Source organism: Natrix helvetica (genome assembly GCF_964273705.1).
Source record: "Natrix helvetica genome assembly, chromosome: 2".
NCBI classification, from domain to species: Eukaryota; Metazoa; Chordata; class Lepidosauria; order Squamata; family Natricidae; genus Natrix; species Natrix helvetica.
The window spans coordinates 191,412,817-191,437,363 of NC_138552.1; the positions used below are offsets into that span (position 1 = coordinate 191,412,817).

Sequence of the window (24,547 nt, forward strand, 5' to 3'; positions counted from 1 at the left end):
ATGTTCCCAGCCAGCTTCTTATAAGCAAAGTTAAAGGGGGAAGCCAGATTTGCACAATGACATGATTCATTTAACAAGTGCAGTGATTCACTTAACAACCACAGTAAAACGGTCATAAATGGGGTGTGACTCACTTAACAACTATCTTGCTTAGCAATGGAAATGTTGAGCTCAATTGTAGTCATAAGTCAAAGTCTACTTGCATGAAAATGTTAGTACAAATACTTCAACAAATGCATTGGGTTACTGATACCGTGTTTTCCCGAAAATAAGACAGGCTCTTATTTTCTTTTGCCCCACGAAATATGGCCTTGGCCGTATTATAGGGGGAGGGCTTATTGTTTTGGGGTTGCCAGGCAGCTGCTCCCTTGTGATCGGGCACAGCCTCAGGGGCGAAGCAGCCATGAGGTGACCATGCTCACAAGCAGCCGCCGGGCAAACCACCTCTCCAGCCGGGCAAAATGCCATTCACTGACCTAGGGGGTATCCCTAAGGCGCCAAGCCACATGGCACTCTGCCTGCCCCCCAGCTCCCACAGCTTGGCACATTAGGGATACTCCCTAGGTCAGTAAATGGAGCTCTGCCCGGCTGGAGAGGGGGGTTGCGCGAGCGCCTGTTCCGCCCCCAGGAAGCATGCCTCCCAGCCTCACCATGCCCTGGCCCAGCTCTCCCTGCAGAGTGCTGCCACCGCCACCGCGCTCCAAGCATAACTTCTTCTACGGCTTCCAAACTCCAAAACTCAGCTGCCGAGTCTTCCAGCAGCGGCCGCTTTAGGAGTGTGCTCTATGGTTGTGGGCTGGCTGCCGGACAGAGAGTGGTCACCTCATGGCTGCTTAGCCCGAGGCTGTGCCTGGCTCTTCGGGAGCCCGCTTGCAAGGGAGCAGCTGCCCAGCAACTCCCCACTCTGGCCAGGCAGAACACCACTCCCCAACCTAGCGGTATCCCGAAGGCACCAAGCAACGTAAGCGCCTTCCCCCCGTCTCCCGCAGCTTGGCGCCTTCAGAATACCGCTAGGTCAATGAGCAGTGCTCTGCCTGGCCAGAGGGGGGGGAATTGTCCAGGGGGCTTATTTTGGGGGGTGGGGTTATATTTTTGCCCACTCAGTGGACCGGACGGGCCGCCAACAGCGAGTCTTGTGAGACCATCCTGGGAGGAGTTTGATTCTGTTGCCCCCGAGGATTTGGATAGGTTGCGTGGACGGCTGCGACCCACCACATGTTTAATGGACCCGTGTCCCTCCTGGTTGGTACTGGCATCTTGGGAGGTGACCCGAGGCTGGCTTCTGGGCCTGGTGAATGCCTCATTGGGTGAGGGATCCTTACCAACCGCCTTGAAGGAGGCGGTGGTGAGGCCCTTACTTAAGAGGCCTTCACTCTACCCAATGGAGCTAGCTAACTATCGTCCAGTCTCCAACCTTCCGTTTCTAGCGAAGGTTGTTGAGAATGTGGTGGCGCAGCAGTTTCCACGACACCTTGACGAATCTGAGTATCTAGACTCACGCCAGTCCGGCTTCCGACCCGGGCACAGCACAGAGACAGCCTTGGTCGCGTTGGTTGATGATCTCTGGAGGGCCAGAGATAGAGGTTGTTCCTCTATCCTGGTCCTATTAGACCTCTCGGCGGCTTTTGATACCATCGACCATGGTATCCTATTGCGCCGGTTGGAGGGGATAGGAGTCGGAGGTACCGTTTTGCGGTGGTTCGGCTCCTACCTCTCCGACCGGAGGCAATGTGTGTTGACAGGGGGACAGAGGTCGACCCCGAGGCCACTCACTTGTGGAGTGCCACAGGGGTCGGTCCTCTCGCCTCTCCTGTTCAACACATATGTGAAGCCGCTGGGTGAGATCATCCGTGGTTTTGGGGTTGAGTATCACTTCTACGCTGATGATACTCAGCTGTATATTTCAACCCCAAACCACCCCAATGAGGAGCCGTCGGGGTCTGGATGGGGGACAACAGACTTAAACTCAACCCCTCCAAGACCGAGTGGCTGTGGCTACCAGCACCTCGGTTCAGCCAGCTGATTCCATCACTGGCCATAGGGGGCGAACAATTGCCCCCTGTGGAACGGGCGCGCAATTTGGGCGTCCTCCTTGATGCCCGGCTGTCAATGGATGACCATGTGGCAGCCGTGGCGAGGGGGGCGTTCCACCAGGTTCGCCTGGTGCGCCAATTGCGCCCCCTACTGGACCGGGATGCCCTACGCACAGTCACTCATGCGCTGGTGACGTCCCGCCTGGATTACTGCAACGCTCTCTACATGGGGCTGCCCTTGGGACGCGCCCGGAGACTGCAGTTAGTTCAGAATGCAGCCGCGCGGGCTGTGATGGGGAGTACGAGGTACTCCCACGTAACACCTCTCCTGCGCGAGCTGCACTGGCTACCTGTGGTTTTTCGGGTGCGTTTCAAGGTGCTGATTACCATCTTTAAAGCGCTCCATGGCATGGGACCTAGTTACTTGCGGGATCGCATCCTCCCACATACATCCCTGCGGCCAATTCGCTCACACAGGGAGGGACTTCTCCTGGTGCCGTCCACTAGGCAATGCCAATGGGCGACACCAAGGAGTAGGGCCTTCTCTGTGATGGGCCCAACCCTCTGGAATGACCTCCCCCCCGACATTAGAACTACTTCTGACCTCCGCTCCTTCCGGCAAAAATTGAAGACTCACCTGTTCCGATTAGCAGGCCTGGCATAATTACAACTGTCCCACCTGGCAAATGTATTATTATCTGGTTATCTTAGGGGTTTTTAATTTGTTGTGTCTGTTTTAGGGATTTAAACTTATATTTATATTAGCTTTGTACAGTTCTTTTAATTGCATTTTAACCTCCTCCAAACTGTACATATTTAACTTTTTATTGTATTTTGTGATATTCTCTATGGACTGTTCACCGCCCCGAGTCCCTTCTGGGAGAGGGGGCGGTCTAGAAGCACCAAATATAAATAAATAAATAAAATAAATGAAAAATGTGGCAAGGCATTAGTTTCAGGACAGGTTGTATTTTCGGGGAAACACGGTACGTTATCATGTCATTTATTTTAATGTATCAACAGTGTCACTTTGCTGAATAGTGAAAAAGAAGATAACATGTTCCATCTCTACAAAAATGTATGACAATATTAATTTCCTCACTGAACTCAGCAGCAGCAATATCACAAGGGTGAAAAAAGCCCAAACGGGAAGAAAACTAAAATTAGATTATGACTTCGTCTATTTCTCAGCATAGAATTATTTTCACAACACACAATAAAACATAGGCATATAAGCAAATCTTCACCATTATAGGATTTGTAAAGTTATTGAAGGAAAAAAAATTATTAAAGCATTCTAAATGATAGAAATCCAAACTTTTCCTCCTTTTTTTCATTTAAATATATGATATTATTAACAGCTAGCGATCAAGATCATATTAGAATTACGACACTAAGGTAAATTAGGTGTGTGTATCTATAATTGTTGTTACAATTATTATTTTCATATCATTGTTCTGTGTCACACTGGGAATGTTAAATGAAACTGTTACATAATTATTGTTCCTAATTATGACATACCTGACAAATCTGTGATGTGGTCAAATATTATAGTCATGAGACTAAGAAACAACAAAAGACTTTACTTTTAATTTTGCTTCTACTCTAAACTCAATAAAAGACTTTACCTAAAACATTACTTCTTTCCTTTAGCCTTAGCACTCTACCATACGGAGAAAGAAAACTGGCTTACCTGATAAGGTTCTACTAATTATTAAATATTATGTTCTATGTCAAGTAAATAAATCTTGACAGTTTATAAATGCTGGCTACCTAATATTTTTTTTGATCATGTACATGGTACATAAATCTAAGTACTTCTTTCTTACTGATAGGGCAGAGACACTGCCAAGGCTCCATAGTGGTGTCTCTTCTCTCTCTCCTTTATAGCAGGGGTGTCAAACGCGTGGTGTCATGTTGATGTCACGTGATGTTTTGTGATGTTTTTTTCCCTTCATAGAGCTGGGACGGGTGTGGCCTGCACGTGATGCATTTGGCCCATAGGCCGCCAATTTGACACCCCTGCTTTATATCTTCTGCTACAATATAGAAAGAGCAGCTTCTAATTTCTCCCTGCAGGAACCACAGAGGTTCAATGCAAAATTAATGTTAACCATGATATTAATATTTACTTCCTCAGTAAATCCTACCGTGTTTCCCTGAAAATATGACAGGGTCTTATTTTCTTTTTACTTACAAAATATGGCCTTGGGCTTATTATAGGGGAGGGTTTATTGTTTTGGGGTTGCCGGGCAGCTGCTCCCTTGCGAACTGGCTCCTGAACAGCTGGGCACAGCCTCAGGGGCAAGCAACCATGAGGTGACCAAGCTCACAAGAAACCGCCCGACAAACCCCTCTCCAGCCGGGCAGAGCGCCATTCACTGACCTGGGGGTATCCCTAAAGCGCCAAGCCACGTGGCGCTCTGGCCGCTGCCCAGCTCCCGTGGCTTGGCACATTCGGGATACGCCCTAGGTCAGTGCAAGGAGCTCTGCCCGGCTGAGAAGGGGGTTGCACGAGCGCCTGTTCCGCCCCGAGCAGGCATGCCTCCTAGCCTCAGCATGTCCAGCTCTCCCTGCAGCCGCCGCAGCCGCCACACTCCGAGCATAAAGTCTTCTACAGTTACAAGCTCCCAAACTCGGCTGCCGAGTCTTCCAGCAGCGGCCGCTCTAGGAGTGCACTCTGTGGTTGTGGGCTGGCTGCTGGAAGACTCTCTGTCTGGAAGACTTTCTTACAGAGAGTTCCAGCACCCAGCCCACAACCATAGAGCACACTTCTAGAGCGGCCGCTGCTGGAAGATTCAGCAGCCGAGTTTTGGAGTTTGTAACCGTAGAAGACGTTATGCTCGGAGTGCGGCGGCTGCTGCTGCTGCAGGAAGAGCTAGGTCCGGACATGTTGAGGCAAAGGAGCAGCTGCCTGGAACTCCCCACTCCGGCCAGGCAGAACGCCACTCTCCAACCTAGCGGTATCCCGAAGGCGCCAAGCAATGTGAGCGCCTTTCTCTCCCCCTCTGGCTCCTGCGGCTTGGAGCCTTCAGGATACCGCTATGTCGGTGAGCGGTGCTCTACCTGGCCGGAGGGGGGGGTTGTCCAGGGGGTTTATTTTCGGGGGTGAGCTTATATTTTTGCCAAATGTGGCAAGATTTAGTTTTAGGACAGGTTGTATTTTCGGGGAAACACGGTATTATCACCCTGAAGTGTTTTGGCCGACTGGAATGAAGTGAATCAAGGACTTAAGTTTAAGAAGCACTCTATTTTACAGATATTTTGTTTTTCAATTTACCTGAACTGCAAAGGAACATGGATTCTTTTTGAATTACCCAGAGCTCTGCATCAAATTATGTGGGTGTCATCTTATCCCCCAGCATCTTGATATATTAGGTGTAATATGCAACCACGACTTGACTGAGGTGCGTTTGCTGAATCAGTGATGTCTAGCCAGAAAATGTCAGTGTTTGCAATTTACAAGCTAAGCTAAATATATAGGTAAATGGGAGAAGATGGGTGTGCTTCTCTGTAACTGGTCACCTGAAACATTCACATTATGCAAAACCAGTGAAATCCCTAAGAATCTGTTTTAGAATTGAGAAGCATTTAAATTGTAACAATAAGCAAACTGAAAAAGAATCCCTTATGTTTGTTTAAATAAATAAATAGGATTTGGTATGCTCGTTTGGTGTCATTCCCTCTAAACTGTAAGAAGCAGGCAATGGCAAATCACTTCTGAAAAACTTTGCCTATAAAACTACAAGGACTAGACCAGTTGCAAGGAATAAATGCTGACTTGAAGGTATCAAGAAAAAAAAGCTGCAAATATGCTTCCTGATCTTTGCACATGGCCCTCTGATATTTCTGAAAGCAGCCCACCATTTTCCAGGCATCTGTGTAACCCTGAAAAAGCACGCTGCTGTCTTAAGGAGTGTTTACAAAACTTTGGCGTTTTCCCTCTTTCTTTGTATGGCCATATATATACATCAGATAAAAAGTGATCCGTAATGGTAATGTACAAACTTTCTGCTTTAATATGTGGGTTCTAAAGTAAAAGCAGTCCAGTTGCTTAAGTTTCTGCAACTTTATTCCATTTCTTTTCAAATAAATCTTGTTAAAGGAAATGCTAGAGAATCCTGCTCTGGGCTGAAGTGGGCTGCCAAGAGCTTAATATGATTATATTTGTATGACATCTTACACAAGTATGTAAGTTGCAGCATTTACGTGATAATAGTACCATGCATGTGTTATCACTGCCTCTCCATGGATGCCTGCCAAAGCTACATATTCATTTTTAATCTTCCTTCCAATATTTGCATGTGGAGAAAGAAAAGAAAACTGAGATGAATTAAGTGAAATATGTTAGCACCATTTTATAACAACTGCTATCTCAACTGATTTCCAATAAAAACATTTTTAATAAAACAGAACAGCAGATACAAGCTTTTTCATTGAACAGAATGATGCCTGGTATTATTTTTCTCATAAACCACTTGGTGGCAGCAAACACTGAAATTTTATTCTTACCTGCAGAGTGTGTTCACTTCCTGTTCTAAGCTCTTCAAGTTGCTGTAACTGCCAAGGAGATAAGCTGTATGACTCCTCCGAAGGCCTGGATTCTGGAGGATTTGTACGAAATTGTTCTGTAAGCCACCTCTGAGTCCTTTCAGAAGATTGAATGGAAACCTGAGATGGGACTGCAGCCTGTGGTTCCAAAGTTATATATTCTTGATGAAAAGCTTCAGAGTTTAATGGAGCAGGCTTGCTTTCAGGTAAGGCACTATAGGTCATATCTAAGGCATGTCTCCTGTTTGAGACATCAGGAACCCCCCAATCTTCTTTGCTGCAACTTTCAAATTTGTATTTGCAGTTCAAAGCAGAATTATTTTTCTTCCCATTTTTTCTGTCCTCAGACTTTAATCGTTCCATACTATTGTACAAGCAATTAGACCCATGTGTTCTTAATTGTGGTGAAGCAGTCTTGTCTCTTCCATTTGTATCCAAGTTGGTCCTGAATTCCGCAGAATAAACATCCCCATCCTGGTTACAACTAAGAGGTGTGCTGAGTTTGGACAACGATGACCACTTCCTTACAGGCCTCAAATCTTTCATATCAAGAGAGCTGTCCAACATGCCCTGATGCCTGCTTTGAGCAGATCTCAAAAGGTTTGTGCTCCACTTTGCAGAGTTGGACTTGAGAGGATCCCTATGTTTTGAAAGTGAAGTGTTGATATGAGATGGCATTACATGGGCAGTGGGAATTGAGACCAACGAGCGGCTGGGCTTAAACGAGGAAGTACCACTTGATGTGGAATGATCTGGGAAGAAAGATGTTCATCATGTCAGTTCTTGTGAAATAGCCAGTCTTAACGGGAATAACACAAACAAATAGGTTTAAATTATTTAAAATATACATTTAATATATCCATGAACATAGACAGATGTAGTGGCAAGAGAGGTTGCATTGTATCATGGCACAGATGACTCAAATGATCTATTAATGTTCTTTTGCATCATATGACAAAATTATGCAGGTGTTTTATTCAAGTCATTTGCATCATGAAATATAAGTCTGACATCACTATTAAAGACTATATGTTTAAGACTGTTTTTTCTACAAAGATACATATGGACAGTTAGCAACAACTGCTATGAATTTTACCTTATCACTAGCAAACAACCATGCTGAAATACCCTGTTGTCTCTGAATGGGGTCCTCCTACAGAGAGTTATACAGTATTAATAAAATGTTTACCAAGAAAGCTTCTTTCTCTTCCAACAAGCCAGTCTCAGACTAGGATTTTGTAATTAACAAATAATTTGACTTGCTAAGGAAATAACTGCAGAGAGAGAGCGAGAGAGAGCGCAAGAGAGAGGGGGAGACATGGGGGGGGAGATGGAGAGAGACAGGGGGAGAGACAGGGGGAGAGGGACAGGGGGGGAGAAAGAGAGAGAGAGAGGGAGAAAGGAGAGAGAGCACTAGGCTTTTAATAATAATACCTGGGTGCAGTTCTGATTCTTTTTGCATAAAAAGATCTGACCAGAAGCAAATAGATTCTGTATATGGTTCATTTTGTATGAACACAAACTATGAGAACTGCTAATTTTTTATTTTATTTTATTGAATTAATCCTTTTACTTTCTGTTATTCAATTTTTGGACAATGATTATGGTTTTTCTCTTTAAAAAGAAGTATAAGACTTACTGCATACAATCTACACCGTTATAAAGTGTATTCATACTTATTAATTTCCTTATAAGAAATTAATTTATTTTAGCAGGTCTTACAGTTGACATATATACAAGAAGAAGGCCTAACAGTATTTGTAGCAGAGTAGTCGAAAAGAAAAAAATATATACACCAAACTATGGAGATCAATAACATGCCAGGAAACAGAAATTACATCAAATTTTTTGTTGGTTGGTTGGTTGATGAAATTCGATAATGAGAAAGTAGAAAACTTCAAAAGAACACTGTTGCTTTTTAGTAATAACTCCAGTTCGAGATATATTCTAAAAAATAATTTTAAGGAACTAAATAGGAAGAAGTTGCACTTGATAAGTAGAACTTAAACATTAGGTGACATGTAAGTGCTATTTTTCCTGTTTATGATATTCAAAAATTAAAGGCTAATATAATTATAAGAAATGTTCAAATACACAGACAATATGGATACGCAATAAGTTGGAGCCAAAAAGGTAAGGATGATTCCAATGTTTGGTATGTTCCCTTTGTTGCAGCAATCCCTACAACAGGGGTCCCCAAATTTGGCAACATTAAGACTCGTGGACTTCAACTCCCAGAATTCTCCAGCCAGCTGGCTGGAGAATTCTAGGAGTTGAAGTCCAGGAGTGTTAAAGTTGCCAAGTTTGAAGACCTCTGCTCTACAACATCACATGAATCTCCCCAATTCTCAGAAAGAGGCTTCTATGGGGCCTCTATGGGGAAGAAGAGGCTGCAGAAAGGAGGGTGTGAAAAGATTCTATTGTGCTCATAAAAGCAGGAGGCCAAATCAAAGGCTATACCTGGAAAAACCCAGAATGTTACAATGGTATGACAACTGTCTCAGTCCTCTCATTCTGGCTCCATTCTCAATCTGAAATATCAGAAGGCTTACAGAAAATCCGAATGTGTCAATGTTCCTAAACAAATAAGCAAGTTAAAATTAACATAGGTGAGGCAGAGGCAGCTCTCCCATGCCAAGCAACTGCTGCTTTGTATCAAAGTCTGCAGAGATGCAAAAATAAACAGTTAATCCTGGCATTAGAACCTCCTACATTACACAGCTCAACCTCCCCCCACGCTGCCGCTCACGTTGCTGTGACACAGGAGGCTTGTTAAAAGTCGTCCCGTTTTTATTCTTATCATCACATTTCTGGTGTTCTGAAATGGAGAAACAAGTGAAACTTTCTTTCTGTTACTGCAATTTCTCTAGAATATTGAACTCTCTGGGTAAAGAATCAGCCACATAAATCCTTGGAAATCACAGTGAGATAGGGATTCCCATAGATCAGGCTTGAATTTCATTACATATGACACCTCTCATATTGTATTTCATGGACATATCTGTTAACCAATGTCGCCAAAGACATCGTTAATTATAAAATATTTGAACCAATTCTAGTACTGTATATTTAAATGTTACACTAAGTATACTCGGAAATACTTCTGAAGAACTGGACTATAAACAATGTTCCTGACATGGTGTTGTACCATGAGGCTAGCAACAATGAAAATTTAAGCTCACGTGTGGACATATAATCTTTCCTCTACACTAAGATCTTTTTTTTTTTTTTTTGGTCCTCAAAGGCCTGAGACCAGTGGTGAAATTCATTTTTTTTTATTACCAGTTCTGTGGCTTGGTGGGCGTGGCTTGGCTTGGTGGTTGTAGCTTGCTGGGCGTGGCAGGAGAAAGATACTGCAAAATCTCCATTCCCACCCCTCTGGGGCCAGCCAGAGGTGGCATCTGCCGGTTCTCCGAACTACTGAAAATTTCCGCTACTGTTTCTCTGAACTACTCAAAATTTCTGCTACCAGTTCTCCAGAACCTGTCAGAACGTGCTGGATTTCACCCCTGCTTGAAATCCCTGATTTGAACTGGTGATGTTGTTTGTTCTCAGGGTATGAAAATGAAGTGCAACAGTTTTCTCTTAAACAACATACAAAGAGTTCGAATCATTCCAAAAGACCAGCTCTTGGGCTCGCCTTCTTTCAAGCCTGGAAGATATTTAAGCCAAATAACACTACTGAAATTCAGAACAGGTCCTAACCCTGGCAAGATGTAATGAGTTTCCAACAATTCTTTTTGTGGGGAACTTACCAAGTATGGGTAGCCCACACTTGATGGTTAAGAACTTCAATTGCTAAGTGATATGGCTGTAAAGGGCCAAATTATATTATTACCCACTTAGCAATGGCCATTCTGGCAATCCCTGGTTACTGTTGTTAAGCAATTCACTGTGGGTCATTAAGCAAGGACCTCAAGTGACTGTGACTTCCTGCCAGCTTCTCCGTTTACTTTGTTTGTCGGAGTCTGGAAAGGAAAGTCACAAATTATGATCAGAGAGGCCTTGTGAAGGGTCAGCAACTAGCCTCAATTGGGTGTGCTTCTTCAGCAATGGATGGTGGAAGAAGATGGCAATGGGCAGCTGGGGCCAGTGGGGAACAGTAGAGGTAGGGAGTAGTAGAGTGTTGGATGGCCAAAGGGGAAGAGATGGGGTGGGAATAGGTGGGTAGTGGAATTTGAAGCATACTTGGCAATTATAAAAGTAGGCAAGTTCCAACCACTCAGATTTTCATCATGTGACTGTAATTTTGGGGATCTGCCATTACTACTACCGTGTTTCCCCGAAAATAAGACAGGGTCTTATTTTTTTTTACCCACGAAATATGGCCTTGGGCTTATTATAGGGGAGGGATTATTTTTTTCTGGGGCAGGCGAGAAGCGAGGTGTGCCATTTACCTTTTCAGGTCCGTCGCGTTCCTTGCTATTGTGTCCCAGGAAGCCGCTGGTAAAAAAAACCTTCTTGCGAGTTCTATCAAACTTCTTGAAGTCGCGAGAAGGGTTTCTTTTCTTTTTTTTTCCAGGGGCTTCCCTGGATACAATGTCAAGGAACACGACGGACCTGGAAAGGTAAGAGGTGCACCTCACGGCCCAACATCGCCCCCTCGCCCTAATGGTAAAGGCAGCCTGCCTGGTTTCCTTCCCCGCCGCCCCTTTAACGAGGGGTGGCAGGTGTGGGGGGAGAAGTGAGGCGTGTCTCTTACCTGTTCAGCCCTGCTGCATTCAGTGAAGCCCCTTGTAAAAAAAACATCGCAAATTGACCTCACTAGGTTTTTTTTACAAGGACGAAAGGGCAAAGAACGCAGCGGAGCTGTCAGTCTCCCGTAACACTAGGACACGTGTCTCGCTTCTCCCACCACTGTTACCCCTCACTAAAGGGATGTCAGGGAAGGGAAGCAGCCAGGCCTGCCGTTATCATTGGGGTTTAGTGGGAGGTCTTCTTTTTGCGTGAGAGGGAATGGTGTGCGAGGTGTGTTGCTGGCCTGCCACCTCCCACCCCATCCCCAATGTAACAGCTACCTGGCTTCTTCCCTTTCTCAACGTTCCTTTAGCGAGGGGGAGGAGAAGCGAGATGCGCGGCCTAGCATGGAATGGGACTGTTCTCCTCTTGCCTTTCGCCCCCAGGGTTTCTCCCCCAGTCATCCACCTCTTATCACTTCATCTCCGCTGTGAGGCACCTGGCTGTTCATCCTTCTCTTCCGTCCCCATCCCTTCCTCACGGGCCTTTGGGAGAGATATTCTTCACCCCAGCCTTTTGGGCTCAAGAGACAGTTAGCTGCCAGCCAATTAGAAGAAGGGAAGGGAGAAAGAGAGAGAGGCACGGAGGGAGAAAGTGTTTTGTGTCGAGTTTCCAGTTGCCTCGGGTCAGAGCTAGAAAATCTAATAAATCCTTTGCATTCCCCCCCCCCCCAAATGCTGGGGAATAGCTAATAAATCCTTTGCAATTTGGAAGAAGCCAAGCAGCTGTTACATTGGGGGTGGGGTGGGAGGTGGCAGGCCAGCAACGCACCTCGCACACCATTCCCTCTCACGCAAAAAGAACACCTCCCACTATGCCCCAATGATAATGGCGGGCCTGGCTGCTTCCCTTCCCTGACATCCCTTTAGTGAGGGGTAGCAGTGGTGGGAGAAGCGAGACGCGTGTCCTAGTGCTACCGGAGACTAACAGCTCCGCTGCACTCCTTGCCCTTTCGTCCTTGTAAAAAAACCCTCATGAGTTCAACTTGCGAGGTTTTTTTTACAAGGGGCTTCACTGGACGAATGGGCGAGGAACGCAGCGGGGCTGAACAGGTAAGAGGCACATTTTGCTTCTCCCCCCCCCACCTGCCACCCCTTGCTAAAGGCTGCCTTTACTATTGTTGCAAGGTGGGCGGTGTTGGGCTGCGAGGTGCACCTCTTACCTTTCCAGGTCCGTCGTGTTCCTCTCCCTTTTGTCCAGTGAATCCCCTTGTAAAAAAAACCTCATGCGTTCAACTCACGAGGTTTTTTTACAAGGGGCTTCAATGGACAGAAGGGCAAAGAACGCAGCCTCACTTCTCCTCCCCACCTGCAACCCCTCGCTAAAGGGGCGGCAGGGAAGAGAACCAGGCAGGCTGCCTTTACCATTGGGGTGGGGTGGGCGGGGTTTTTTTGCATGAGAGGGAACAGGCAGGAGGGGGTGATCGCATTGCTGGCCTGCCGCTCTTTTTGCGGCGGGCTCTTTGCACAGGAGGGAACGGGACGTGAAGCGCTTTGCTTGGCCTGCAGCTCTTTTTGCGGCAGGTCCTCTTTTTGCCCTGGAAGCTGTACTGATAGGTGGTACAGTGGTAATGGTGGGGACCAGTTGCGCATGCGCTTAAATAGTTGGGGCGGGCTTATTTTCGGGGGAGGGCTTATTATGGTGCATGCTCTGAGAAGCCCGATTGGACTTATTAGCAGGGCATGTCTTATTTTAGGGGAAACATGTTACTCAATTAGCATTGTTGTAACTTTGAACGATCGCTGAACAAATTATTGTTAAATGAGGATTATATTTAATTTAAAATACCAGTTACTAGAAGAAGAACCATTATTTATTTTTTTCCTGCTCATCCAGTCTGAGCATTTTAAATTTAAATAATGTTAGAAACATATTTCCCATCCCAGCTGCATTACAGAGAACAGAAGATTAAGTGACCAATGTATGAATATTTAATCAGTTATAAATTCACTGGGGCTTATACTTAGGTAACTGTGCAATGGGATTAAGTGGAAATAAACCTGTGAAGTCTCAGGAGATGGTAGAATTTCGCATGAGTTTGTCTGAACTTGGCAGGAGATTATCAAGGAATACCAGAGTTATAGGCTACGAATGGAAGACAACAAAAATATCTTAGAACCTGACAGTGGCAGACTATTTCTACCATGCAGAAAACTATATAGACTTGTGAAGCAATTAGGAATCAAGCTCAAGGTTTTTACCAATGCTTAATAGCAACCACATTCAGTTTCCTGTGGATATTGTTAGAGGAACAGTCACGGTAGGTTCGCTCTGAATACTAACTAACTGCCACCCCACTTTCTGCCTTCAACTGTGTTTCTTCTTTAACTGTGATTCAATGAAAAAGCAGCTTGCACTCTGATGGGTTCTGCACAGTATTCAGCTCTTCCTAAGTCCCATATTTTGAAGTCTGTATTGTGGGCTGGTTCCACCAATTAAATAGAGTGAAAAGCAGGAGTTAATCTAATTAAACAGAGATGATAGTTTTCTACTGTATTACCAGGAGTCATGATAACTGCTGGAACAGATATAATTTTTTATCAAATCATTTGCACTGTTTGGATGTTCAGTTGCCATTTTTATTATCCACAATGAATGTGTATAAAGGCTGTTTTCACCATCAACAACACTGAAGAAAAGGTGCAAAAAGTACTATTTCTATTCAGGGAGTTGTGTATCAACAACATGACATAATGGCACCTCTGTGGTTTTCTTTTTACTTAAAATAAATATTTAGTTACAGAATTTTATTTCACTCTACAGTAATGGCTTAGAAGTAAAGAAAGCAAATGATTAAGTTCCTGAAAGAAATGCCACTACAATGTTTAAAGTGTTACAGATTTTTCTTCTTGATGAGGCTACCGAGACAACATGGTCTGTTTGTGTGTGTCTGTGTGTGTGTGTGTGTGTGTGTTTCAAAACAAGTTATTCAAGTCAATCCTTTCTTCTTCTTTCATATGATTTCTGTCTGCACCCAAAAGCATAATATTGTATTTTTCTAACCACCAGACAAATTCAATATCTTAATGTTCTATTATAGAGCTATACTGAAAAAGGTCACTATTTTTCACTGAACAAGCCAACAATAGGCTCAATTGTATTAAGATGTAACTGCTCTGTTGTGTTCCTGGCTAAAAAAGAGAGACTAACACAACAGAAGTTGCCACAGTACTGCAAATACAAAGCCAAGATACATTCAGTTTGCTAGCAACCTACTTAATCAGTTAAACTGGTTATTTGCACAGAAGTTGCCTTACCAGATCATGTCATAGCCCCATCAAATTCACCATTCAGTTTTCAATAGACAGAAGCCAGATGCCATTAAGAAGCCCAACAATGAATGCTACAACCCTCTAGGACTAGGAATACATTATTTCCATTACTGAAAACAGAGATTAAAAGCTTAAAGGCAATGACTTTCTCCACTCACCTTTAAATTCAATAGCTATCATCACTGGGTATCAATTATAGGCCAATTCAAGACTTACCCCAAACAATTAAATGATAAAAGGAGTTAAAAATATACACCAGGAACATCTCACATATAATGACAACTATGGTTATAGCTGCAAATTTAATAAAAGTCATTTCAGGAGCAATCCTAGAAATATAGTGTTACTATCTGTATTATTTGAGATATCTCATTTATAGATAGTTCCTTCTATATTTGAAGACAGATCTTTTAATGCTTTATTTCTGCCTATAACACTGGATGTATGTACATTGCTGCAATGCCTATATTGCAGATTAATCAGGTTAAATAGAAAACAGAAACCTGAACAGGCTACCTAAAACACTTTTTTTGGTACAATCTCACTGCCGTATTTTAAAAAAACATTGCCTGGTGAAAGAAACTGATTTCTATTCTATTGAAAGTGAAATACCTGGAGATAAAATCTTTTTTTGACTAGAATCCAAACATGCAGTATGGTATGTTACACCAACATGATAATAAAGTACAAGACATTTATCACCTACAGGTTATATATAGAAAAAATGAATTCTCGCTAAAGTATTTAAAGGAATCAGAATAGTTTTGCATTTTAAGGCAGGAAGTATAAATAGGATATAATGAGGAAGGAAATATAATATACCAATGCTCAAAATGTTACTTAGACTGTTAGAACAATATAACTTACATATTTTTCTATGCCTTTTTATAATATAGTCCTTAATTTACGACCATAATTGACTGGTAATTATAGTCATAAGTTCTGACAGTCATAAAGTAGATCATCATGTGAATGGAAAATTTTACAACTTTCTTTGCAGCAGGTCATTAAGCAAATGTAGCAGTCATTAAGTGACCCTGGTGGTTGTTAAGTGAACACAACAGTCATTAAGGAAACCCATTGTTCACTATATGTGGATTTTTTTCAGAAACCATAAGCAAACATTGGTTTCTCCTATGCGCTGCTTGGAGAGTCCAAGCATGGGTTAAACACAGTCTATCTGCCCTAGGACTGAGTAGATTTTTCTTTGACCACGCCTCCCTTTGTCTCATTGAGGTCCCATTTTTCGTGAAAACGAGCCCGTTTACTTCTTTCAAGAAAAGGGCACGAATCTTTTTGGCAGCTTGTAGAGTGCTCCTGAGGGGGGGACAAAAGAGCAAAAAATGACCCATTTTGTGTCCGAAAAAAGGGCATGCATAGCCTTTAGGAGGCTTGTAGAATGCTCCTGCGGGCTGGGGGGTGGGGGTGGGGGCAGAAACCTAAGCAAAAAACCAGACCATTTTTCACTCATTTTTGTCCTCCACAGAAATGAGCACTCTGAAAGTCTCCTAAAGGATATGCACGGCCATTTTGGTGAAGGGGGTGGGGTTTTGGGAGGCAAAAAATGCTATATCCGGTATATAAAACACACCCAGATTTTCAGCCTCTTTTTTGAGGGGAAAAGGTGTGTCTTATACTCCGAAAAATATGGTAGTTCTCTTAACTTTATATCATATAGGTTAGCCTCCAGATTCCTTATCATCTTTGCTGCTCTTCATTGCACTCTTTCTAGGGCCTCAGCATCTTTTTTTGTATTTTGACAACCAGAACTGTATGCAGTATTTCAAGTGTGGTCTCATGAGTGTTGTATAAAGCAGTACTTTCACTTGAGGCAGACTAGGACTGCATTGCCTTTTTTGACTGCTAAAGAACACTGCTGGCTTATACTTAAGAGGTGGTCTACTACAACACCAAGATCCTTCTCACAGTTACTATTGTTGAGCCTGGTGTTTCATATTCCAGGGGTCCCCAACTGGACCGCATGAATGGCTGGCCAGTGCAAGTGAGTGCACAGACCCCACTCATGCTAGCGTCGCTGCGAGTGTTCCATGAGTGCTCATGGCCCCATTTGCATTGCACTTGTGGCTCTATTTGTGTCATGCTCCCAGCCCCATTTGCGTTAGGCTCATGGCAAGCATCGTACAGGCTTTCATGGCCCCATTTGTGTCATGCTCACAGACCCATTTGTGAAGTGCTTGCGGACCTATTTGCACTGCATTCACATCCATTTGCGCAAGGAGCGCAGTTTTGTTCGCCCATGCACATGCACACGTAAAGCCGCCTGCCTCTCCCTCTCCAGGCCATCAACCTAGAAAGGTTGGGGAACTCTGGCATCTTCTATACCTATGCATTTGGTTTTTCCTGCCTAAGTACAGGACCTCATTTTTCTCACCAGTGAACTGCATCTTGTTGGATAGTCCAACCATGTATTTCATAACCAGCAATACCAAATGTTTATTATATGTCAATGAATATTATTTTACTCTGCTATATAATTCACATACCCTAAAAACTTTAGAAAAGAACATGTAGTCATAAATCCTTTTACAGCACAGGCTGTATTAATGGATAGGGTTACAGTTTCAACTACAACCAAATTCTAATATCCCCCACAATTCGATTTTGGTAACAATTATTTTAAATGCAAAATTTAATAATGACTACATTTTGAGATATATCTAGAGTAACTATTTAAGCAAAAGTAGCTTGCAGGAAAGAGAACTGATAATAATTACCATGACTAATACGGGAAGGATCCCCCCCCCCCCAAATCTTTGATCTCCAAACTAAAAGAAAACTGACTTGGGGTGGTACTTTTTCAATCAACAGTAAGATGCTCTCAATTCAAATCTGTAGAAGCTATCTTACTGTTAAGTTTCCTGACACATTTTCATCCTGTCTCCATTGACCTTCTCTCTTGCTATAAATCACAATTAATCCAAGACCTTGGGTCTTGTGGCTGGCTTGTCAGCAATATGGAATTCAGGTTGGCAAGCATGCAGGTTGATTCAGTTTTATCCTTGATTCCCCCCCCCCCCCCACTTACTACATCTTCTAATTTAAGTAACTGTAAAAAGTCCATATATAATAAAAATGTCTGGTCATCTGAAATGAAGGTCAAAGCTAAACAAAAGGATTTTATTTTTAATCCTACTCAATGTTATCTGCTCATCTCTCTGCCAGTATTCTTTCACATAATTTAATATGAATCTACCCTTGTTTTGTTCTCATAGTGTACTATATTTTATTTTAAAACCACTATTTTGGCTCTTACGGAAAAAATACAATTACAAATTTATTAATGACATGAATTATTGCAGATTTTCCCAATTTACCTAGTCCCGACTTATTAAAGAGAAACTCAGAAAAGCAACTGTATAGTTCATATTGGACATTTTCACTTACTTATTCATACAGTAGTGAGACTATTAAAAGAATGCATTTGTAATAGGTTCCAACAAGCTGCAGAGAAAAAGGGGTTCATATGGGTTGCTCTTCACTAGACATGGTTGACAGGATGAGAAGACCTCACTCCCATGTCTTGTGTCCCCTTGGTCTTGGTTCCTATATAACACTTTCTATTTTAATTGTTTTTATATTTATATTTTTTATCATTTATAAGCTGCCAAGAATTGCCTTATGGGTGAGATGGACATTATACATTATATTACATTTATTACATTATAAATGTAATAAATAAATAAAATGGAGAGAAAGCAAGCAGGATTAATCCCCCTGCCTCCACTTAGAAACAGACAGGTTTTTTGTTCATCCATCATAGTCAGCTAGTGGAAATCTATTACTTATCAAATCTTAAGAGTTTCTCCTGTTTCTTTAAAAAAGGAAGAGGAACCTGATGCTTCTCCAATACCATTTTCTTGTATGTACCCTGTTTCCTCAAAAATAAGACCTCCCCGGATAAGAAGCCTTCCCCAACAATATCTCAACACAGCAGCAGCCATGAGGTAACCACGCTTGCTGCCTCCTGCACCTCAAAAATAATAAAACCCCTCTGAAAATAAGGCAACGCGTTTATTCGAGGGGTCAAAAGAAAAGAAAACTGTCTAATTTTCGGGAAAACACAGTAGTATCTTTTAAAATGCAAATTTGGAGGGTAAAACTGTTGTCCTACTGATTTTTATAAAGTATTACAGTAAATTACTTTTGGAGATGTACAGCTGAAAAGAAGAATTACAGTGGATCTAAAAAAATCTACACAACCCGTATTTTTCACAAAAGAATTTCAGCTTGTTTTCCAATTGAATTGTATAGTATATATGTTATATTAAAGGTGAAAATAATTCTGAAGTGATTTGTCTTGGTATGATTTTATTTACATCTCAAAAATCTAGCCAGAGATTTTAACCAGAGTGTGTAGGCTTTTTATATCCATTCTATCCACTTTGAATAAATAAAACATAAAATTAAAAGCATATTTTAACTATATAAAGGATAATGTTTTTCAATATAAAATTCAGAGTCAAGTATGATAAGAAATATTTTGTACACAAAATGCAATAAATGTTCAGATGGAAATTGCCTATAGAAATCTTTCTTAATTAACAAACCTAGATATTGCATCTAATATCTTGACTTGTTCCAACTGCAGTTTCCATCAGATAATACATGGACATAGCTGCAGATAAATTGGAAGCAACTGTTCTAAGTTCTAATTTCATTAGATGGCAAAAGGGCATTTAAAATTGTTCAGACTGAATTCATAAGATCTATTTTAAGAACATACATGTTTCCGTTATCTTCTGTTCACTGGAACATAACTTGGTGTCTTTATTCTGCAACACTACTTTGAAGCGTTCAGCAAAGATATACTTTGTTTTTTAAATTTTCTTTTAATTTTCAATTTGATTTTCAAACCATGACTTATTTGATTAGACAGGTTTCAAATATTAAAGGTGGGGTGGAAATTGATACCGAATATTATATTTTTCTATATGCTGATGATATTACAGCTTTAGTATGACAGCTAAGTCATTACTAAAGCTTGTTGAAGTGATACAGCAATATGGTTTATACTCTGACTATAGTTAGCTAATTTAAAGGAACTGAAATCCCCAGGACCAATGAATTATACTCTAGAATTCTGAAATAATTAGAGAATATGGTTACACAGGCACAAACTGAAATCCTGGAGAACAGATAAATGTCATAGAAGACTAGAAGAGGGGAAATGTAGGGAATATGGAGGGCTCTAGAAATTACAACCTTGCTAATCTGTTGCCTGTAATGGCAAGGTCCATGTCGTTTAAATCATTAAGCAACATTTACCTGAGCATCTGGTTAGGAATGTGATAATTAATAAGAACCACTATGGATTTGTCACAAATAAATCTTGCCAAACTAATCTTTTAACGATTCTTAGCATTATTAACTGAATGGGGAAGTGCTATAGAAATTCAGTGAAGATTCTTGTAATAGCCCCTTATAATATCAAATATGGTAAAACACTCAACCTGAAAGCATTATGTAATGCAGTGCCTTCGGCTATGGCCTAGACCCTGAACTGTTCAACGTTTCTTGATAAAGGAATTGAAGAAATGATTATACAATATGCAGATTACTCAAACATTTTTCAACTTCCCAATCTCTAAACTTTATTGGTGATCTCCTATCCAAGTGCTAAGCATGCTTACCCTTGATTATATGTTTTCAGATCAGTGTACTGTATGTAATTAGCCTCCTGATAATGCATTAATTGCTAAAAGTCGGATAGCAGATGACCTGAATTTAAGAGGTATCAGAAGAAGGAAAATATGAATAGAATAGAATAGAATAACAGTTGGAAGCAACCTTGGAGGTCTTCTAGTCCAACCCCCTGCTTAGGCAGGAAACCCTACACCGCTTCAGACAAATGGTTATCTAACATCATCTAAAAAACTTCCAGTGTTGGAGCATTCACAACTTCTGGAGGCAAGCTGTTCCACTGATAATTGTTCTAACTGTCAGGAAATTTCTCCTTAGTTGTAAGTTGCTTCTCTCCTTGATTAGTTTGCACCCACTGCTTCTTGTTCTATCCTCAGGTGCTTTGGAGAATAGTGACTCCCTCTTCTTTGTGGCAACCCCTGAGATATTGGAACACTGCTATCATGTCTCCCCTAGTACTTCTTTTCATTAAACTAGACATATTCAGTTCCTGCAACCATTCTTCATATGTTTTAGCCACCAGACCTCTAATCATCTTTGTTGCTCTTCTCTGCACTCTTTCTAGAGTATCCACATCTTTTTCACATCGTGGCGACCAAAACTGAATGCAGTATTCCAAGTATGGCCTTACCAAGGCATTATAAAGTGGTATTAACACTTCACGTGATCTTGATTCTATCCCTCTGTTTATGCAGCCTAGAACTGTGTTGGCTTTTTTTGGCAGCTGCTGCACACTGCTGGCTCATATTTAAATGGTTGTCCACTAGGACTCCAAGATCCCTTTCACAGTTACTACTACTGAGCAAGGTATCATCTATACTGTACCTGTGCATTCCGTTTTTGTTGCCTAAATGAAGAACCTTACTTTTTTCACATTGAATTTCATTTTCTTAGATAGTGCCCAATGTTCAAGTCTGTCAAGATCCTTCTGTATCTTGAGCCTATCTTCTGGAGTGTTGGCTATTCCTGCCAGTTTGGTGTCATCTGCAAATTTGATGAGTTTCCCATCTATCCCCTCATCCAAGTCATTGATGAAGATGTTGAAGAGTATTGGACCTAAAACAGAGCGCTGGGGTACTCCACTGCATACTTCCCTCCATGTAGATGCAGTTCCATTGAGGACTACATGTTGAATGCGGTTGGTCAGCCAGTTACGAATCCATCTGGTGGTGATACAGTCTAACCCACATGTTTCTACTTTATCTAGTAGTAGGCTATCGTCTACTTTATCAAATGCCTTACTGAAGTCCAAGTAAATTATATCGACATTACTCCTCTGGAACACTAGTTTTGTCACTTTGTGAAAGAATGCACTATTATTAGTCTGGCATTTTGGTGAAGGGGGTGGGGTTTGGGGAGGCAAAAAATGCTGTATTCAGTGTATAAGACGCACCCAGATTTTCAGCCTCTTTTTTGAGGGAAAAAGGTGCATCTTATACTCCGAAAAATACGGTAGTTTTGCTTTCTTCCTGTTGCTTATCACCTTCTTGCCACTTTCTCCCAGCAAGGGACCAATTATTTCCTTGACTTTTTTCCTGTTTTTAACATGTTGGAAGAACCTTTTTTATTATCTTGTTATACTAAAGATAACTTCCCAGAACACCTTTCCACCTCAGTAACCTCCAAAAATCTTCTCCTGAAGGTCAGGGAATGCCTAAAATAATAGGGCCTGAAACAGTTTTGAAGGGTTATCAAAAATCAGGAAAAGATGAGAAGAAATCTCTATTATCACTACCATGTACCACAATGGCTGACTGAAGAATTCTGGAAATTGAAGTCCATATACCTTAAATTTGCTGTGGTTGAGAAACATTGATGTAAAAGCTTCTCAACTTTCAGAAGGGATGCCTCGATGGATCAAAATCATAAATATGATTCTTTCTTGTGACTAATTTCATAGAAAAATGCTTAAATGCTCTTTCTGTTAAGCCCATTTGAAAATTCTCAATATTTCCTCATTGTTATAATAGGTTTATTTACTCTTTCCACGGTAGTGTATTCTAATGTAAAATCTGACATATGCAAGTATTTTATTATTCCTGGTAATGTAAATTCCCAGAGCTGCTTCTCCACAGCGAACTAAATACTTAATACTCTTAATGCAAAATGTGCTGAATATTGTTCATAACCACTCAGCCAATTACGGATAGTATATGGCAGGGGTGTCCAAACTTGGCAACTTTAAGACTTGTGGACTTCAACTCCCAGAATTCCGCAGCCAGCCATGCTGGCTGGGGAATTCTGGGAGTTGAAGTCCACAAGTCTTAAAGTTGCCAAGTTTGGACACCCCTGGTATATGGGATAGGCCAACTACAGCCACTATTGACTCAGTTAATGCTCCTGGAATATCCAATAAGAAAAACTGGGCATCTAAGTGGACAGATATAAGTGTCAGATTTAATTTTAAATGAGGCATAAAATATAAATATAGATATATTTAGAGGCATTTTTTCTATTTAAAAACCAATAATTTCCTGAGCAATACAACCCTATAGTTGCCTGCTCAAAAATAAATCCCTTAAATGGAGCTTAATCCCAAGACAAAAGATACACGGCTGTAGTTAAGAAAAGACTGTAAACAGAATACACTATTCAACTAGTGGTTATGAATTCTAAATGACTGAAGAATCACAATAATAATGTTTAAGACGTCTATTCTTCTGATTCAGACCATTGAGCAGCACCTAACCCAGCACCATTGCCACCAGCTAGTGACATTTCAAGGCTTTAGGTGAAGTGTTTCTATCACCACCAAGAAATACTAGGAGCTGAATTTCCAGGCTTCTTGTAGGCAAATGGTGCAAAACTCCATAGACAGTTAGCTACTCACTTTGGAGTGAACACCTTTTAAATGGTGTGGGTATGAATGGATTTCCATTAAAAAAGAATGGCAGACTACTACAGGATTCAAGTGATCCTGAGGGCACAGAGAAACCTCCAAGTGGTCTCAACGACTCTCAGAAGGAATGCTAACAACCAGATGACTGCAAGTAACATAAATCCTTCTATTCTCCACCACTCAGATAGAACCGAAGAAGCTTCAGTGAAGTGAAACGTCTTCAGGGAAAAACAAAGTCCACCTTCCTTTTGAAAAAGCAGCTTTGGGATATTTACGATGATGTGTGCACTTGAAGAAGTGGGGGAAGGGAGAGTTTTGGCAACATAGAATTTTCCCAAAAAGAGACCCAGATTAAGAGACTGCACAATGCCAAGGTGAAGGGAGGGAAGAGGGAAGAAGTTCAGGATAGCCATGCCCTAGAATCCCTCAAGATACATTTAGCAGGTTAGAAGGTTATAGCTTAAGTTTGGCAAGATTCTACCTTAAGCAAATAAAGGATTAGACTTTATATACCGCCCCCTCTCTCCTTTCGGGAGAGGGGGCGGTATATAAATGCTAATAATAAGACTTGATCAGATTTTGCTGGGTCATCTTTGGCTTGGGTCTGACATTGTATCAGGCACAAGCAAACCTATCCACTCATAAATAGCTAAAGTAAACAGCTTCATTGTCTACTACCTATGTTACAAGAATCTCCCCAGACTGCTTGCCTGTCCCTGGGAATGACCAGATAAGGTTTCATGGATCTTGGGGGAGGTAAAGCTTATGCCATTTGAGGCTGTGCAATGATAGTATTCAACAAAAGCTGCCTCCTCACTTGATCCCTCCTTGCAACCTAGCTGGCAGGTTTCCAAAAGCATTATTTTAGCAAGCAAAGTTTATGCTACTGAAAAATAAAAAGAAATAAGCAACTTTCATTTCTAATGCTTATTTAAAAATTGTGAAAAATAACTTGTTAGACAGTGAAATGTTTCTAAACAATGGTGCTCACTGCCTAATAATTGTACTTTAGATTCCACCAATGATATATTTCTTCTTTGAAAACAGGCACTCTCCAAAATCATTCATAGTAACATAAATGAATGAATATAACAGTAGTTTCTGAATCTAAGAACTAAATGTAAGAGTAAAGTATTAAACATTATCATATTTGAATACAGTAATTAATTCTGTGTTCCGTTCATTAAAATCTCCATATCCAATTCAGTAAACCAGAAAGATTTAGTGTTGTTAAATTATTTAAACTCATTCTCCTTCTCCTCTTTCTTAAAATGAAGCTATTTTGCCCAGTGGAGTTTCTAATGTCTTTTGTAACATCTAATTGTAATAGCAAATACAGCCCCCACCAAAGACACTAGGCTGAATTGTGACACGCAGTAAATGTATCTGCATACATACTCTTGCATACCATACAGAGTGGTAAGTGTTCAGAAGCTTGGGAAAACGGTATTTGT

At 41.6% G+C, this 24,547-nt stretch overlaps 1 protein-coding gene across 3 annotated transcripts in view; it reads right to left on the reverse strand.

The window, feature by feature from the left end:
* Nucleotides 1-24,547, reverse strand: part of CEP85L (centrosomal protein 85L) — a 138,289-nt gene that overhangs the window by 66,524 nt on the left and 47,218 nt on the right. For all 3 annotated transcript variants that reach the window (XR_014174720.1, XM_081945085.1, XM_081945084.1), the window contains exon 3: nucleotides 6,546-7,336. Coding sequence is in view for 2 of the 3 variants with exons in the window: in XM_081945085.1 (XP_081801211.1) it covers nucleotides 6,546-7,336 (791 nt within the window). In the remaining variant the exon portion in view is untranslated. The remainder of the gene's footprint in view (nucleotides 1-6,545; nucleotides 7,337-24,547) is intronic.